The sequence below is a fragment of the Bubalus bubalis genome, chromosome 6 (assembly GCF_019923935.1).
Source record: "Bubalus bubalis isolate 160015118507 breed Murrah chromosome 6, NDDB_SH_1, whole genome shotgun sequence".
NCBI classification, from domain to species: Eukaryota; Metazoa; Chordata; class Mammalia; order Artiodactyla; family Bovidae; genus Bubalus; species Bubalus bubalis.
This window is the reverse complement of record NC_059162.1, coordinates 43252964-43272332: the sequence shown is the minus strand read 5'-3', so window position 1 is coordinate 43272332 and position 19369 is coordinate 43252964. Positions and strand designations below refer to the sequence as shown.

The 19369-nt window shown below is 35.6% G+C and overlaps 1 protein-coding gene across 3 annotated transcripts in view; it reads right to left on the bottom strand.

Moving 5' to 3' along the window:
- Positions 1-19369, bottom strand: part of SASS6 (SAS-6 centriolar assembly protein) — a 40147-nt gene that overhangs the window by 5788 nt on the left and 14990 nt on the right. Inside the window, exons 8-14 of one of the 3 annotated variants that reach the window (XM_044944644.2) lie at positions 9041-9292; positions 5863-6057; positions 5664-5753; positions 5390-5569; positions 4951-5032; positions 4139-4275; positions 2336-2464 (exon numbers count right to left, since the gene is read on the bottom strand). In XM_044944644.2, the coding sequence (XP_044800579.1) occupies positions 2336-2464; positions 4139-4275; positions 4951-5032; positions 5390-5569; positions 5664-5753; positions 5863-6057; positions 9041-9292 (1065 nt within the window). The remainder of the gene's footprint in view (positions 1-2335; positions 2465-4138; positions 4276-4950; positions 5033-5389; positions 5570-5663; positions 5754-5862; positions 6058-9040; positions 9293-19369) is intronic. The other 2 variants (XM_006049794.4, XM_025288209.3) reach the window with 2 other exon arrangements.

Genomic DNA, 19369 nt, shown 5'->3' with positions numbered 1-19369 from the left:
ATGCATCAACTCAAGGTTCACAGAAATTCAGTAAGATAAAATTATTGCTCCACTTTACAAATGGAGAAACTGAAGCAGGACAACTAGATATTTTTGTTTGTTACTGGCTTGCCCAACTTCATACTAATAAGAGGCAAGATTTAAACTCCAAAATCTGATTCCACATTTTAACCATTATAATTGGGCAGTATATGCATTCAATTCACAAATAAATATTCAATTAGAGTTTCAACTTCAAAGTGTACTGTTAGTATTAGGGCTGTTTGGTTGCTTTCGTGAGGGATGCATACCAAAAGACTACGGAGGCCAATAATATAGGAAACACTAGAAGTCTGGCTTTGATATTTAAGAACAGGATTGTTATCATAATTCCTCCGATTCCAGAAGAGCTATAAGAAAGGTAATCTTATTATAAGTCATATTTAGTCCTACCAACTAAACAATTATCTGCAGTAGTTCTCATCTTCATTTTGAACATTATATATATATTGCTGGAAAGCTGTTTAAAAGCAATTTTGAATTTAATTATAATCCTCAAGAAAAAACTGATACCAATATGTAAGCACATTTGAGCATACTGATATTTATGAAAAAACAACAGTATTCATTTGATTACATGTATCTAATTTTCAATAAGCAATACAAGAAAAGCCAATTAAATGCATCTAAATACTCTTTACATAATAATATTCTAAATATAAAAACTCAGGCTTAATTCTCGATTCACTGAGAATTCTCAATAGTTCCAAATAATAATAAGGCTATTTAATAAGGCTATTGTAAAAAAATATCAATAACCTCAGATATGCAGATGACACCACCCTTATTATGGCAGAGAGTGAAGAGGAACTAAAAAGCCTCTTGATGAAAGTGAAAGTGGAGAGTGAAAAAGTTGGCTTAAAGCTCAACATTCAGAAAACAAAGATCATGGCATCTGGTCCCATCACTTCATGGGAAACAGATGGGGAAACAGGGGAAACAGTGTCAGATTTTATTTTTCTGGGCTCCAAAATCACTGCAGATGGTGACTGCAGCCATGAAATTAAAAGATGCTTACTCCTTGGAAGACAAGTTATGACCAACCTAGATAGTATATTCAAAAGCAGAGACATCACTTTGCCAACAAAGGTTCGTCTAGTCAAGGCTATGGTTTTTCCTGTGGTCACGTATGGATGTGAGAGTTGGACTGTGAAGAAGGCTGAGTGCCGAAGAATTGATGCTTTTGAACTGTGGTGTTGGAGAAGACTCTTGAGAGTCCCTTGGACTGCAAGGAGATCCAACCAGTCCAGTCTGAAGGAGATCAGCCCTGGGATTTCTTTGGAAGGAATGATGCTAAAGCTGAAACTCCAGTACTTTGGCCACCTCATGCGAAGAGTTGACTCATTGGAAAAGACTCTGATGCTGGGAGGGATTGGGGGCAAGAGGAGAAGGGGACGACAGAGGATGAGATGGCTGGATGGCATCCCTGACTCGATGGATGTGAGTCTGGGTGAACTCCGGGAGTTGGTGATGGACAAGGAGGCCTGGCGTGCTGCGATTCATGGGGTCGCAAAGAGTCGGACACGAATGAGTGACTGATCTGATCTGATTGTAAAAAAAGAAGTATATGCCTAAACAACATAGCCAACTTATTTTTAGGGCAGCCCCAAACTAATTTGATAAAGTTTATAATAGCAGTTTCAAAGTCCTCAATTCTACCTTTCATAAAACAGTCTTCTCAAAAATGAAAACAGAATCAGTGGCTCATCTGGGTAGAAAATTACTGTGAAAACAATTATAATACATGTGAAAACAATGTATAAATCTAAAATATTAGTAATAATGATGATGATGAAAAACTCAAGCAGGCAGAAAAAAGCAAATGAATCAAGGTTTGGAGAGATTGCTAAGTATATGCTATTCGAGATAATGTTGTCAGAACTACATTTTACAATTTATTATAACCCTGCCAATCAGACCGTTAAATCCTAACAATGGAATCCAAAAATTTCAGTACCGCTAATATACCAGCAGCATGAAACTGGTAATCCTAGGTTAAGTTTGAGAGTTGTAGGAGATACAGGTAGAAGAATGAATTAAAAAATGGAGAGATAAAGAGGAATAAAAATAAGTTTAAACATACTGCTATCTAGGTTATTATAAATTATAGTGACTCAAAAAAATCATATAGTGCATTTAATATTTCCTGTAAGCATAACACACTAGATATTCATAAATATATTCAGAATTATATTCATTTAATACTAAGCAACTGATCAAAAATAGATGTTTTAAATAAAGTAAATAAATTGCTATTTTCTTTTTTTTTAAAAAAGGTGTTAGTTATTTTGCCTACCTTTGGTCCTGAAACTGGGTGGATGGTATTTTTGGCAGATATAGGATGAGAAAAGGTATTCTGGAATGCAAACGCAGAGGAGACAGGATAACCAATCCCACAAGCTGGGTAAGTCAGTCTACCCTCAACCTAAAAATAAAAGCATAAAAAAGGCTGAGGATGAGAAATTTGTTCTAAATAGTATTTGGCGATGCAGGAGGCATTAGCATCTGTCATAATAACTAAGAGTTAAGAACACTCTCTGAGAGGCCAAACTTGTGTACCATGACACCAAACTCTGCTTCATTATATACTATGAAACTGGAATATCTTTGGCCCAGAGGGCTTTTCAGAGTGGCTGTGTAAGCTTAGACCAAAACAAACAAAACAAAACAAAAACCCACACACTGGACCTGATTTTGAACTGAAGTAAAACAAAGACCTCTGAATCATCTTGGTTCCCTCTAGGCCCTGAATTCCTGAAAATGGAGTTCAGGGGTAGTCCTAGACCAAAAAGCCAATAAGGGATAAAATAAAAATAATCGAGCAATACCTTTCACACAGCTATTTATCATCAGTCGGTAAGATTAAGCCTGTCGTCTTTTCATGTTTTTAATTCAGTACCAGTAAGGACCACTTAAAAATTTAAGTACCACTTAACTCTGTACTTTTTCCCAAGTTAGCAAAAATCCTTACCCTTCTTTAAACATCAAGTACTATCTCATTTACTAGAGTAGATTAAAAATTCTACTATGGATTTGCACTTTAAATCCTCTGCCAATGCCCTCCAGTCAAAGACTTGGACCAGAAATACATCTATAGGTGTACACACGCTTTGCAACAAGGAAAACTGAAGACCAGGTGAAACCTAGAAAGAGACGTGTCTCTGTAAGACAATGTTAAAAAGGAGTATTTATTGGACTTTGTCATGTGTTAGATGAATCAAGGAACAGTTTAAGAATGTGGGGCTATACTGTGGACTGGATGCTATCAAGAAATGGGGATAACTATATGACTAGGTATATGAATAGATTTTATCCAGTAAGGTAGGATGAATGCACTAAGACCAAAGTTATAACTGGTAATGAGCAGCAGTCACTCACTCTAGCCGGATCGGAGGATACGTGCCCATTTTTATGGTTTGGCAATGTCCTATTTTTGTCTGTGTTCAAACATGACTATGAAGTGGTCTTGTTTTTGTCTTGATCCATCACAGTCAGGGCATGGCCTTACCTGATGTTGATATTCTGTGAATTTGATTATGTTCAACAGGAAAGCCTGAAAACCTAGCTCTGAGTGCAAGGCCAATTCCTAGCCAGGCCCAGGCCTAGTTGATAGTACCAAGCCAGATCCAGGTACTCAAAGCTAAAAAGCTTAACTCTTGTAAATCATTTCTTCCAGAATCTAAAGCTGACAAGCTTGGTAATAGGGTTTCTCTTTCTCTCTTTTTTTCCCAATAGAATTCAGATTAGGCTCCTCCAGTATAGTGCCAGAGCTGAGCCCATATCCTGTTCGCCCTTACTGAGGCCTCCTAAATACTTGCTGTGTTTGTTAACAGTTTTCAGCATATTTGGCCTTACTTCAGTCAATACTGAATGATTTCTGTATCCATTAAAATGTTACAAAGTAGTGTACCCTTAAAATAGAGCCTCTGTTAAGAATAAGTGTACCTTTATGTCCCTCTTCCAAAGGTAAAACTACTTCAGTGCTAAAAATTGTAATAAGACTCTAGTCATATTAGGTACCAGCACCTAACAATCTGAGAATATTTTTGTTTTAGAAAATTTACCAAGACCATTCACAACATCTTAATTTAAATCTTACCACATTAGAGGTAGGAGAAATCCCACTTCTGATGGTATTGCTACTGGTATGTACAGGTGGAGTGGTAGAAGGTCCCAATACATCTTGCTTTCTCACTAGCTGATTTTCATTTAATTCTTTATTTAACCATGTGATTACTTAAATAAAAGAACAAGAAGAAACTTAATACTTCAATTTTTCTAATAATTTTAAGTATTTTAAAATTATATTAATTTTTAAAATTTTACATTTTTAAAACTGTTTTATCATAGGAAAACAAGTTCATCTAAATATTTGTCACTAAATATTTTTATTTTACAACTGCCACAAGCACTCTTTATCCTTTTACTGTCTATCAGAAGTACGTATTTCTGCAAGTCAAGGATCTCTTTGAAATCTCTTTGATTTCATTTCTAGAATATCTTCCAGTTTATTTAAATTCAAACTCTTATTTCTCAAAATCAGTATTACAAACTGAGAAAAATGTAGAAGACTTAATCTCATATTTTTGTTTTAAATATTTGTATTATTATCAGTGGGTAAATACAGCAATTATAGCAAGTAGTAGGAAAGAATGTAAATTACAGTCAATATTTTCAACATTTACTTCTGGGTTACTGACACATGTGATAGGGTTTCTTTTAATGATGGTAACTGTTTTACAGGATAGTTGATTTTAATTTACTACAGCAAAGACATTAAGATGGTATATTTAAAGCAGATTATATGTATACAGCAAAACCTTGATTTAACTAGACTTATGAATTCAGTAAAAATTGCAGGTTAAGAATAAAACTAAAAACCTCATTTAAATGAAAAGGTAAAATACTTACACTTTTCATTATTTTTTAGAAGTTGTTTGCTTTCTTCAAGTTTTTGAACTGTAGCTTCTAATTGTTCTTGTAATTTGCATACCTAAAATACATTAATCCTTAAAGTAAGTATAATAAAGGCTAAAATAAAAACTGAAGAGATATATTACTATTCATTAAATAATTACTATTAAATATGAAAGGAATTAGCTCAGCTGTGTAATAAAATGTATGTGCACATAATTATATATACACACACATATATATGAACACTCAACGTATTTGAGTCATAATAACTAATTTTTCAAACTGAAAAATTTGTTGATTGTAGTCATGTATTCTTGGGGAAAAAAGCCAAAACTTTCTCTAATGTAACAAAGTAGAAATGTTTAAAATATATGAGGAAATACATTAAGCTTTGCAAATAGTCAACACATACTAAATATAAAATATTAACTACCTCTTGTTCTTTAATTCGGAGAGATTGTCCAACATCTTGTAATTCTTTTTGTTCCTTTTGTAATTTTTCTTCCTTTTCAGCCAAGAGTTTCTCTTGCTGAATAGTTACTGTATTCTTCAATTTCAACTTACCCATTAAAGTCTTCAGATCCCCTTGCAGTTTTTTGATAATTTCATTTGCCTGTAGAAGAGTTTCACATGAATGTCTCTACACAGTCCAATGAAACATCTCTACATAATCCAATGAAATATTCTATTGTTTTAAAAAAACAAACCTTAAGAAGTTCAGCTGATAATGATTTTATTGTAGCTTCAAGTTTTCCTAGTTGTACCTGATTTTTCTCACCATTTTCTTCCAGAGCCACCTGATATATATTTTTAAAAACATGAACAATTAGGAAGTCTGTGTTTATTTAGGAAAAACATCATATATGTATGTGATCATCAATTTGTTTAGAAAATTTTAAAATAGACCTTTTGTTCCTGGATTGTATCAAACGCTTCTTTTGTTCTTAAAACAAGCTGGTCCTTATCCTTGATTTCCTGTTCTAAAACAGCCACTTTTGTTTGCAGCTGATTAATATGCTTTTCTTTTTCATGGCATTCAGCATCAAGTGTAGAATTTTCTCTTCTCAAAGAGAGGACTTCTTGCTTAGCCCGCTGGAGCTCCTAGACGAGGGGGGAAAAAAAGGAAAGTTGGCTGGTCTGATAATTTATAATTAAGATATTTAAAACAGGAAAAAGTCTTTCATAACTTTGAAGTTCCAGTACTAATGCTCTTTTAAAGAAATAACGGTCTCTCTAAAGGTATATGTAACTGAGATTTGAAACATAACTGTAAAATACACTAATATCTAATTCAATCACAGTAAGGGAAAATTAAACAATCCTTATGAATTACTGAAACTTTTAAAACCTAGTAACAAGAATTTTCTGCTGTCTTGAAATTTACAAATTCAAAAAATTACTTAGGTAATAAATGCTCAGATATAACAGAATTTCAAAATATATACAATACATAAATAAAAAGAAAGTCCTATCATTCTACCACCAAAGCAGTGATCCTCTATCTAGTCTGCATAATGAAATCACCTGGAAAGCTTTAACAACTACTGATGCCTGGTATCCTGCCCAAGAGATTTTGATTTCATTCGTATGAGGTATGACCTGAGCTCTTCAACCTGTTTCTCAGGGTAGCCAAGAAATCATGAGATATTGTTAATTAACAATAAGTCAGAAAGACAAATACTACATAATATCACTTAGATGTGGAATCCAAAATATGACAAAAACGAACATATTTACAAAACAGAAACAGACTCATAGAAAACAAACTTATAGCTACCAAAGGGGAAGAAGGGGGATATAAATGAGGAGTTTGAGATTAGTAGATACAAACCACTATATAAAATAAATAACAAGGTCCTACTGCAGAGTACAGAGAACTATACTCAATAATACAAACCATAATGAAAACACGAAAAAATATTTTAAATAATTTTTTTAATAGATCTGCCTTCCAATGCAGGAGACACCAAGAGATACAGGTTCGATCCCTTGTCAGGAAAATCCTCTGGAGTAGGAAATGGCAATCACTCCAGTATTCTTGGCTGGGAAATCCCATCAACAGAAGAGTCTTGTGGACTACAGTCCACAGGGGTCGCAAAGAGTCAGACATGACTGAGCACACACACATACTAAATAACACCTCAATCATCTAGTATCAGTCCAAATGTTGCCAGTACACTAAAGTACAGTACGTAATAGTATTCCTAGTTTTCAATTTTAACAATAACCATATAAAATAATTTTGTAGTATATACCCTAGTGGTTTTAGAAGCACAGACTCTGCTATCAAGCAGTGCATGAGTGCATGCTAACTTGCTTCAGTCATGTCTGACTTTTTATGACCCTATGGACTTTAGCTAGCCAGACTCTTCTGTCCATGGGAGTCTCCAGGCAAGAATACTGGAATGCGTTGCCGTACCTTCCTCCAGGGGATCTTCCCAACCCAGGGCTCAAACCCGCTGTCTCTTATGTCTCCTGCATTGGCAGGCAGGTTCTTTACCACTACAGCCACCTGGGAAGTCTACTATGTCACCTCGAGTATTACTTAACCTCAGTAAATTTCAGTTCTCTCATTTGTAAAAGAGAAACAATACCACAAATTATTTCACCTTTGCAAAAACCCTTATATAAACTCTGTTTTATGTGTCAGATGCTCAGTCATCTCTGTGACCCCATGGACTGTAGCCTGCCAGGCTCCTCTGTCCATGAGATTCTCCAAGCAAGAATACTAGAGCAGATTGCCATTCCCTTCTCCAGGGGTCCTTCCTGACCCAGGGATGGAACCCAGGTCTCCTGCAGTGCAGGCAAATTCTTTACTGTCTGAACCACTAGGGAAGTTCAAATGCTTAATAAATGGTAGTAACTATTAATTTTAGGGTACTAATCTCTAAAAGGTATAATTTAACATAATTAGGTAACAATACTGAAGTTTAAAAAAAGTTTTCAGGACTCAAAATTTCCAAGTCCTATGCAAACCTTGCAAGAAATATTTTGATTACATTATATGGCACCCCACTCCAGTAGTCTCGCCTGAGAAATCCTAGGGACAAAGGAGGCTATTTAGTCACAAAGAGTTGGACACAACTGAGTGACTGATCATACACACACACATGAAAATCAACATAACAAAGCACAGTTTATACACTGGCCAGTGTCAGGGCTAAAAGAGAAGAAACCACACAGGATTATAATGAAGTACTCATCCAATGTGCAGGGTGAAATGTTTCACCAACTGGTGTGAAAGGTGAAGAGGGTAGCGAGAAGGACTGAAGCATCTAATAGGGCAGAATGCGATGAGGATCTGAACATAAAATCAGTCAGGCTTTATTCAGAATTGGAGGTCTTGTGAGCTAGAATAACACTGTTTATTTGAACATGATAGGTTTAACAAAATCTACATACATTTTCTAATAACTCATATGACAATAATGTATAATAGTTATCATAGGAAGGAGTTTATCATCACTGCCAAAGTATCAACAAAAGTACTACTATAGCAATATTTTTTAAATGTCTCTGTTGCCTGAAAGAACATGACAGTATTAGAGATAGGCCAATAATAGAGAATTTCAATGGCGAGGCTTACTTGGGTAAATTACTTAAGCTCTCAGTGCCTTAGTTTCATCATCTTTAAATGGGGTAATAATAATACCTTCTTTAAAATAACTGCTATAAGAATTAAATGAGTTAATATAGGTAAAGCACTTAAAACAGTGTTATAGTTATTATCATTACTTTTATTATTATTATTATTATTGTTACTAGACACGAAACTTCACACAGTTGTTCACCATGTTGAGCAGACTGGAAGATCAGCCTGCCAATACCCTGAGCCACAACACTGGGCTGACACTGAAAGTACACTGACAAACCTGAGGGCCATGCCAAAGGGCCGCTCAAGACCCTAACCAGAAGTGCCCAGGTTTACTTTAGCTCTGTTTTGAACCAGCCCATTTTATTAGATTTTGGTTTCTCAATTATTTTGGGTATTCTCTGAGCTGATTATCTAAAGAGATCCTTGCAAAGCATCCAGAAGAATACTACCCATAGAAGTAATAAAGTAAACAAATTCAAATCAAGTTACCAAATTAGACCTTGCTTTTAAACTGGGGCGGGGAGGGGAACCAACTCCAAGATTTGATACCTCTTCAACACCAGACAGCTTTGCTTTAAGTTCTCTGATGGTGGAGTCTCCTTTATATTTCCTTTCAGTGAGGTCTTTATTAGCCGTTTCTAACTCAGACAATCTGTTCTGTAGCTGCTGGATGTTCCGTTGATGAAGGATTTCTAAATCTTTTTTCTGTTGTTCATGTTGCTGTTGGTATTGAACCTGGGCCTATTATATAATAAAATACAGTACCAAAATTCAAAGAAAAAAACACAAATATGAGAATATTTGAGTAAAAAAAACATCTTAATTATTCTTCTTTGTAAGATTTCCCTGCTTTTAAGAGATTCTATTTTCAATTATGGATTTTATGAAAAAGAAAATTAACAAAACAAAGGCAAATTTACCACTATGATCTTGTTCATCATTTCTTCTTCTCCTAAACCCACCTGTTTAGAAGTAATGGCCTTCAATTTAAGGGAAGAATGGTATGTGTTAAGGGGGGAAAAGCAAATCGCAAAACACTATGTATAGTGTCAAACTACCCCCACGAAAAGAAAAAATGAGCAGGTATATAAGGAACTTTCAGTATTTGCTTTAAACCACATTATTCTGTTTCCGTTTTTTACAACTAGTATAAATGTTTTCTAATTTAAAAAAAATCTAAACTTACAGTAAAATTGACAAGGTACTGCTCAGTCTTACATTTAGTTGTTAAATTTCACTATCAACAATAAAATTTGAACATGGTTGTAACTCTGAAATCTTTGTTTACCTGTTTGTATCATACCAAAAATCTATCTTAATAATTTCTGTCATAAGACATAGATGGCATTATGTTAAGTGAAATAAGTTACTGTAAGACAAATACTGTATGATATCACTTATACATGTAATCTAAAAAACTACAACAAACTAGCGAATAAAATAAAAAAGAAGCAGACTCACAAACAGAACAAACTAGTGGCTATCAGTTTGAGAGAGGGAAAGTCTAGGGGCTACATAGCATTAGAGGATTAAAAACAGGATTATTATGGGATTATATAAAATTGTGTGTGTGAAACGTTTGAAAATTATAAAGCACAATAGAATTTAAAGACTTTCATTCAGTAAAAAAATTTTAAATAATTTCTGTTGATGAACACTGCTGCTGCTGCTAAGTCATCTCAGTCATGTCCGACTCTGTGCAACCCCTTAGACGGTAGCCCACCAGGCTCCCCCGTCCCTGGGATTCTCCAGGCAAGAACACTGGAGTGGGTTGCCATTTCCTTCTCCAGTGCATGAAAGTGAAAAGTGAAAGTGAAGTCGCTCAGTGGTGTCCGACTCTTAGCGACCCCATGGACTGCAGCCCACCAGGCTCCTCCGTCCATGGGATTTTCCAGGCAAGAGTACTGGAGTGGGGTGCCAATGCCTTCTCCGTGATGAACACTAACAAACCTAAATACATTTTAAAAATAAAAAATATTTTTCTAATTATGCAAGCTATACATTCTTTTAAAAGGCATAAAGAAAGAATCACAAATAACCGATAACCTCCATCCAGGAAGTCATTATAAATATTTAGGAATATTCCTTTCCAGCTATCTATATACTCAAAACTGACATCATACAAATACACATAACACATAGCTAAATTTAACAAATTGAGACCAAGCACTTTACACAATTATGCTTTTTAATCCTTTAGCACTTGCACTTCCTCATATCGATAAAAACTCTTTGTAAATACTTTCAATATCCACACAGTACCCCAATCCATGGCTATACCATAACGCAATTAACCCCTGCCCTACTATGGATACTGAGTTTCCAATTTTTCACTATTACAAATAAAACCATGGTTAAAACTTTTCTTCATAAGCATAGATCCAAATTCAGATTATTTCCTTATGATCAATTATAGCTTGAAAATATGCAAACAAGTATAAAGGTTGGTACTAGTTACAAATACCACACTCCAGAAAAGTTGTATTCATTCAAAAATTCCTAACACAAAAGCAGGGGAGTCTCTCATAAAATACTTAGGATATTTTCCATGATTATTTTAGGAATTTCCTCATTTTTGGAAAACTGAAATGGAGAGAAGAAAGAAGCACAAGAAATAAAATAGGAAAGAGTCCAATATAAAAATGAAAATGCAACCATGGAAGAAAACACTGAAGGAGCAATCAAGGGAGAAAAGCAACAATGAACAAACTGGTTTATGATGCTAACTGTTAACTGTCTAAAAGGGTAACCAAACACACTGAAGGCAACAAGAGGCCAAAGGCTGCAAAAATAAAGAACTGGCTTTATCCCTGTGATGATCAGAATTTCAGAACTTTTGTTTTAAAAAAAAAAAAGTGTAATGGATAGAATTTCAACATTTACATTTTCTGCTCTGTTTATTTCAGGTGATTCTGATGCACACTCAAGTCTTAAAATCACTGCCCTACAGAGTATCTATCAGCAGGAAGAGAGGAGCAGCTTGCTTGGTTTTAAAGTCTCAAAGCACTGATTCACAAGCCTATTAGAAAAATGCAGTCAGGAATGCAAACAAATCCTTCAGTCGTTTTCATGTTATACACAAATATACTTAATGATGAGACTTTCAGAACCTAACCTGTTTGAAAATAGAGGCAAAAAATATTTAGTAAACAATAGAAATTAATGAAATCAGATGGGAGCATAGAGACAGTGCAGAACTAATTAATGAAACAAAGAACTGCTTCTTTAAAAACACTAAAGAAAACAAACTATCAACTCTCATTAAAAAAGACAAGAACATAGGAGAAATGGTATGGAGATTTTAAAAACTATAAGACTGCTTATAAGATATTTTACTAATTAAATACAAACATGAAATAAATAGATTTTTAATGAAATATAAACTAACATAACTCAAGGAAAAACAGAAAATCTAACAGGACCGATAGGGACTTCCATGGTGATCCAGCTTGTATAAGACTCCAAGCTCCCAGAGCAGCAAGCTCCCAAAGCAGCAAGCTCGAGTTCAATGCCTGATTGGAGAACTCTGATCCCTCATGTCAAAACTACTGAGCCCACACATTCCAGAGCCCACGTGCTGCAAGCAGAGACCTGCACCTACAACAAAAACCCACCAAAGCCCCCAAAAATACACACACACAAAAAAACAAAACAAAAAAGAATAAAAAATCATGACGGAAACGGGAAAGAATCTAAAGAAAAATGCCTAAAATAAAATAAAATTTAAAAATAAATAAATAAAAAAAAAAAAGAAAGAAAAGAAAAACGCCTTAAGAAGGCATCGTACCCAAATGGTAAAAGGCTAATTCTATCAGGCCTTCAAGGAACAGATAATTCTTCATTTGACTGTTTCAAAGCATAAAGAAAACCAGAAAATGTTTTCATACCTTTCATGACACTAGCATAATTCTAATACCACAGTGCAAAACCTATCACTGTAATTAGCAGACTAAGATAGGAAAAGAGTAATCTCAAACCAATCTCACCTATGAATATATACACAAATGTTCTAAACTAAATATTAGCAAATTCATTCAACAGGATATTAAAAATCTCTGAATACATATTATTCAATGAATTCAAAGATGGTTCCACTTTTAGAAATCTATCATTATCATTAATATATTAGAAAAGTGAAAAAAATGATATTATTTGGTTAAATCTCCAAAAGTCACTCCATCTGACCTAGCTAGCATTCTTTGGATGCCAGACAGAAGAAAATTTTCTCAAACACAGAGTAAATATCACATATAATGGAAAGATAATTTAGTTATTTACCAAAAAACATTACCAAAGTTAATATACACAAATCTCTTGCATTTCTATACAGTTACAATGAAAGATCAGAAAGAGAAATTAAAGAAACAATCTCATTTACTATATCAAGAAAAATAATTATTCTACACAAGGAGGAAAAAGATCTATACTCTGAAAACTGTAAGATGCTGATGAAAGAATCAAAGATGACACAAACAGATGAAAAGATATACCATGTTCTTGGATTTGAAGAATCAGTACTGGCAAAAATGACTAGCCAAGGCAATCTACAGTTTCAATACAATACCTATAAAATCACAAATACCATCTTTCACAGAACTAGAACAAAATTTTTTTTAGTCTGTATGGAAACACAAAAGACCCTGAGTAGCCTAAGCAATCCTGAAAAAGAAAAACAGAGATGGAGGAATTAGGCTTTCTGACTTCAGACAATACAGCAAAGCTACAGTCATCAAAACCATATGGTACTGGCACAAAAACAAAAATATCTATCGATGGAACAAGATAGAAAGCCCCAAAATACACCCATGCACCTATGGTCAATTAAACTACAGCAAAGGAGGCAAGAATATACAAACAGAATGAAACCAGAACATTCTCTAACACCATACACAAAAATGAACTTACAATGGATTAGACCTAAATGTAAGACCAGATACTATAAAGCTCTTAGAGGTAAACATAAGCAGAGCTCTCACTGACATAAATTGAAGCAATATCTTTTTGGATCCACCTCCCAAATTAATGAAAGCAAAAACCAAGGTAAACAAATGGGACCTAATTAAAGATTCTGCATAGCAAAGAAAACCATAAACAAAATTAAAAAATAACCCACGTGAGAGAAAATATTTGCAAATGAAGCAGACTGTTAAGGAATTTATCTCCAAATGACATGAACAGTTTATACAGCTCAACATATTAAAAACAAAAAAAATCAAAACATGGCAGAAGATCTAAGTAGACATTTCTTCAAAGAAGACATACAGATGGCCAAAAAGCACATAAAAAGATGTTCAACATTGCTAATTATTAGAGAGATGCAAATCAAAACTATAATGAGGTATCACCCACACCAGTAAGAATGGCCATCATCAAAAAGTCTACAAACAATAAATGCTGGAGAGGGTATGGAGAAAATGGAACACTGTTGCTAAGAATGTAAACTGGTATAACAGAGAACAGTATGAGCTTCTTTAAAAAACTAAAAATAGAGAACTACTGTATGACTCAGCAATCCCACTCCTAGACGTATATCCAAGGAAAACCATAATTTGAAAACATACATGTACCCCAATATTCACTGTAACACTATTTACAATAGCCAGGACATGGAAGCAACCTAAATGTCCATCACAGAGAAATGGATAAAGAAGATGTGTTACACATATACAACGGAATCTTCAGTTCAGTTCAGTTCAGTCGCTCAGTCGTGTCCGACTCTTTGCGACCCCATGAATAGCAGCACGCCAGGCCTCCTTGTCCATCACCAACTCCTGGAGTTCACTCAGACTCACGTCCATCGAGTCAGTGATGCCATCCAGCCATCTCATCCTCTGTCGTCCTCTTCTCCTCTTGCCCCCAATCTTTCCCAGCATCAGAGTCTTTTCCAATGAGTCAGCTCTTCACATCAGGTGGCCAAACTACTGGAGTTTCAGCTTCAACATCAGTCCTTCCAAAGAAATCCCAGGGCTGATCTCCTTCAGAATGGACTGGTTGGATCTCCTTGCAGTCCAAGGGACTCTCAAGAGTCTTCTCCAACACCACAGTTCAAAAGCATCAATTCTTCACAGTCCAACTCTCACATGCATACATAACCACAGGAAAAACCATAGCCCTGACTAGACGGACCTTTGTTGGCAAAGTAACGTCTCTGCTTTTGAATATACTATCTAGGTTGGTCGTAACTTTCCTTCCAAGGAGTAAGCGTCTTTTAATTTCATGGCTGTAGTCACCATCTGTAGTGATTTTGGAGCCCAAAAAAATAAAGTCTGACACTGTTTCCACTGTTTCCCCATCTATTTCCCATGAAGTGATGGGACCGGATGCCATGATCTTCATTTTCTGAATGTTGAGCTTTAACGGAATCTTAGTTAACCATTAAAAAGAATGAATGCCATTTGCAACAACATGGATGGATCTAGAAATTATCATACTAAATGAAATAAGTCAAAGATAAATATCATATATCACTTACATGTAGAATCTAAAAAAATGATACAAATAAACTTACAAAACAGAAACAGAAATGACTCTGAAAACAAACTTATGGTTACTAAAGAGGAAAGCTGGAGGAGAGATAAATTAGGAGTTTGGGATTAACAAATACACACTATGACATATAAACAGATAATAAACAAGGATCTACTGTATAGCTCAGAGACCTGTACTTAATGTTCTATAATAACCTATGTAGGAAAAGACTTTGAAAAAGAATGGATATACACAAATGTTTAACTGAAATCCTTAGTGGCTCAGATGGTAAAGGATCTGCCTGCAACACAGGAGACCGGGGTTCTATCCCTGGGTTGGGAGGATTCCCTGGAGAAGGGAATGGCAACCCACTCCAATATTCTTGCCTGGGAAATCCATGGACAGAGGAGCCTGGTGGGCTGCAGTCCATGGGGTCGCAAAGAGATGGACATGACTGAGCAACTAACACTTTCATTTTTTTCATAACTGAAATCACCTTGCTATACACCTGAAACTAACACTAACATTAAATCAACTATACTCCAATATAAAATAAAAAATTTTTTTAAAGACTAGATCAAGATAAGGATTCCACCATTACCACTTTCTATATAAGGGAAAAAGGCAAACCTTCAGAAGAAACAAATTACCATTTTTTATAGTTTATCTATTTGAAAAATCTAAGAGAATTAACTCCAAAACTACTAGGTTGGCCAAAAAGTTCCTTTGATTTTTAAGTAACAATAAAAGACACATTTTTCGTTTTCACCAAGAATGTTATAGAACAATGTATTCACCATTTTGTTGCACTACCTTCTGCCATTTTTCAGGCAACTTCGTAATTCCATCTTCCCAAAACCTTTTATCTTTTTGAGTAAAGAACTGATCAAGGTATCTTTTACAATCTCCCAGGGAATGGAAAATTTCTTCCATTAAGATAATTTTATAAAGACCAAAATACATGTTGATGTTTGGTAGAAACTAATGGAATACTGTAAAGCAATTATCCTCCAATTAAAAATAAATAAAGACCAAAATAAATGGAAATCTGAAGTTACAACGTCTGGTGAATACAGCAAATGAGTCAAGAGTTTTCCAGCCAAACTGCAAGTTTTTGCGTGGTTATCAAAGAAACACGCAGTCTTGTGGTATCCTGATGGTAGATCGCATGTTTTCCATTGACTGATTCTGGACAGTTTTGTCGAGTGCTGCTTTCAGTTGGTCTAACTGAGAACAGTACTTGTTGGAATTAATCCAACAAGTGTGGTTTCCGGGAAGGAGCTCATAATAGATAATTCCCTTCCAATTCCATCATATTCACAACATCACCGTCTTTGGATAAAGATCAGCCTTCATGTGGTTGGTGGTGGTTCCTTTACATTGCCCCATGATCTCTTCCATTCCACATTATTGCACAATATCCACTTTTCACTGCCTGTCACAACTGGCTTTAAAAAGAACTTTCTCATTATGCTTAAGTAGGGAATTGCATGTGGAAATATGGTCAAAAAGGTTTTTTTTCACTTAACCCAAACAAAGTGATTAACATAACCAAGCTGATGCAAATGATTTTCAACACTTGATTTGAATATTCTGAATATGTCAGCTGTCTCCTTGTGGTATAATGCTGACTGATCTCAAATAATGTCTTGATTTGATTGCTATAAATTTCAAGTGGAGCCTGAATTGAGGGCATGGCAACCCACTCCAGTATTCTTGCCTGGAGAATCCCCATGGACAGAGGAGCCTAGTGGCCTACAGTCCACAGGGTCACAAAGAATTGGACATGACTGAGCAACTAAGCACATAATATCCTTACTTTGCACCAGAAATGAAAAGGCAAGCCATAGACAAAAAATATTCACAATGCATATATCTGACAAAGGATTCATGTTCAGAATATACAAAGAACTCATATAAATCAATAAGGAAAACCATTAACTGCCCAATTAAAAATGGGCTGAAGGACTTCCCTGGTGGTCCAGCGGTTAAGAATCCACCTGCCAATGCAGAGGACATGGGTACGATCACTAGGACAGGAAGACTGCACACGCCACAGGGCAACTGAGCACATGAACCACAGCTACTGAGTCTCCATTCAAGCCCACGGGCTCCAACCACTGAAGCCCACACACCCTAGAGCCCATGCTCCACAACAAGAGATGCCATCAACCACAGTGAGAAGACCAGCACCGCAACCAGAGTAGCCCCTGCTCGCCGCAACTAAAGAAAGCTGGCACAGAGCAATAACCCAGCACAGCCAAAAATAAATAAATAAAACTTTTTAAAAATGGGCTAAAGACACGAATGGGCACTTCTCAAGAAAACATCCAAGAGGTCAATACACATACAAAAAAAAATGTTCATTATTATGAGGTACCACTCTACACCCACTGAATGGCAGTGTGACCTGAATATCCACTTTGGAAAATTGTGACAGTTTCTACTAAAGTTAAACATATGCCAACTGCTAGAATCTAGCCATTCTAGTCCTAAATATTGTATATACCCAAGTAAAATGAGTACATATGTTCACAAAGACACTACAAGAAAGTTCGTAACAGTTTAATTAATAATAGAATGTCAGAAACAATTCAAATGTCTACCAAGAGGAAAACAGATAAATTATGGGATATTCATAGAACAGAATCCTACACAACAACAAAAAGAAACAATACAAGAACATAATCTCAGAGACACTATGTTACTAAGTAAAGTAAGCCACACACAAATTAGGACATACAGCATGTGTCCATTTATCCAAAGTTAAAGAACAAGCAAAACTAATCAATGATAACCAAAGTGATACGCCTTCTGTGAGAGTAAAATGGATTGGGAAGGCACAAGGGAACAGAGAGGGGTGATACAATTTTCTGAATCTTAATTTAGGTGAAAAGTACACATAAACTGTTACCAAGTTGTACCCTTAAAAGCAAACCTTAAGTAAAGTGCATAAAAATAAAAATAAAATTTAATGTTAAATAACAATTTAACATTAAAGAAATTAATGATATAAAAGGTATACAATAAATCCACACTACAAAGCAGTAAAAGTCACACAGAAAAAGCAAAAGATTTAAAATATAATCCACAGAAGAAATACAAGGGGCTAAAATCATATTAAAAGATACTTATCTTCACTAAAAAAATCTAAGAAATGTAAATTAAAACTAACATTACTACCATACCTATCATGTAGCAGATACTGAGAAGGCTGACAGCATCAGGAATACATGAAAGTATGGTCATACGCTATCTTTGGGGTTCTATTTGGTACAGCCTTTTTGGGTGGCAAATTTGCAATATCCATTAATATTTTATATGGATATATTGTACTCACTTCTAGGAATAAAAATGTTCACTGCAGTACTATTTGCAATAACCAAAATTTAAAGCATTTCAATCTCCACCAGTTAGCTAAGTTCTTAAATAATTTCCTCTTCTTGAGCCATTTCCAAACTGATAAAAAATGGTATCTATGATATTGTAAGGAGAAAAAAATTACAATCACTGTATCCAGTTGACCTCATTGTTGTTGTTCAGTCTACCTGACCCTGCGACCCCATGAACTGCAGCTAGCCAGGTTTTCCCGTCCTTCACCATCTCCCTGAGTTTGCTCAAACTCATCTCCATTGAGTCAGGGATGCCATCCAACCATCTCATCCTCTGTTCCCCACTTCTCCTCTTGCCCTCAATCTTTCCCAGGTTCAGGGTCTTTTTCAATGAATTGGCTCTTCACTTCAGGTGGCCAAAGTATTGGAGCTTCAGCTTCAGCACCAGTCCTTCCAATGAATATTCAGGGTTGATTTCCTTTAGGATTGACTGGTTTGCTCTCCCTGCTGTCCAAGGGACTCTCAAGAGTCTTCTCCAGCACCACAGTACAAAAGCGAAAATTCTTCAGTGCTTAGCCTTCTTTATGGTTAAACTCTCACATACATGGGCTTCCCTGGTAGCTCAGCTGGTAAAGAATCTGCCTGCAATGCAGGAGACCCTGGTTCAATTCTTGGGTCGGGAAGATCCCCTGGAGAAGGGATACGCTACCCCACTCCAGTATTCTTGGGCTTCTCTCTTAGCTCAGCTGGTAAAGAATCTGCCTGCAATGTGGGAGACCTGGATTCAATCCCTAGGTTGGGAAGATCCCCTGGAAAAGGGAACCCACTCCAGTATTCTGGCCTGGAGAATTTCATGGACTGTATTATATGTAGCCCATGGCATCGCAAAGAGCTGGACATGACTGAGTGACTTTCACTTTCACTTTTGACTATACGGACCTTTGTCTATAAAGTGATGTCTCTGCTTTTTAATACACTGTCTAGGTTTGTCATAGCTTTTCTTCCAAGGAGCAAGCAT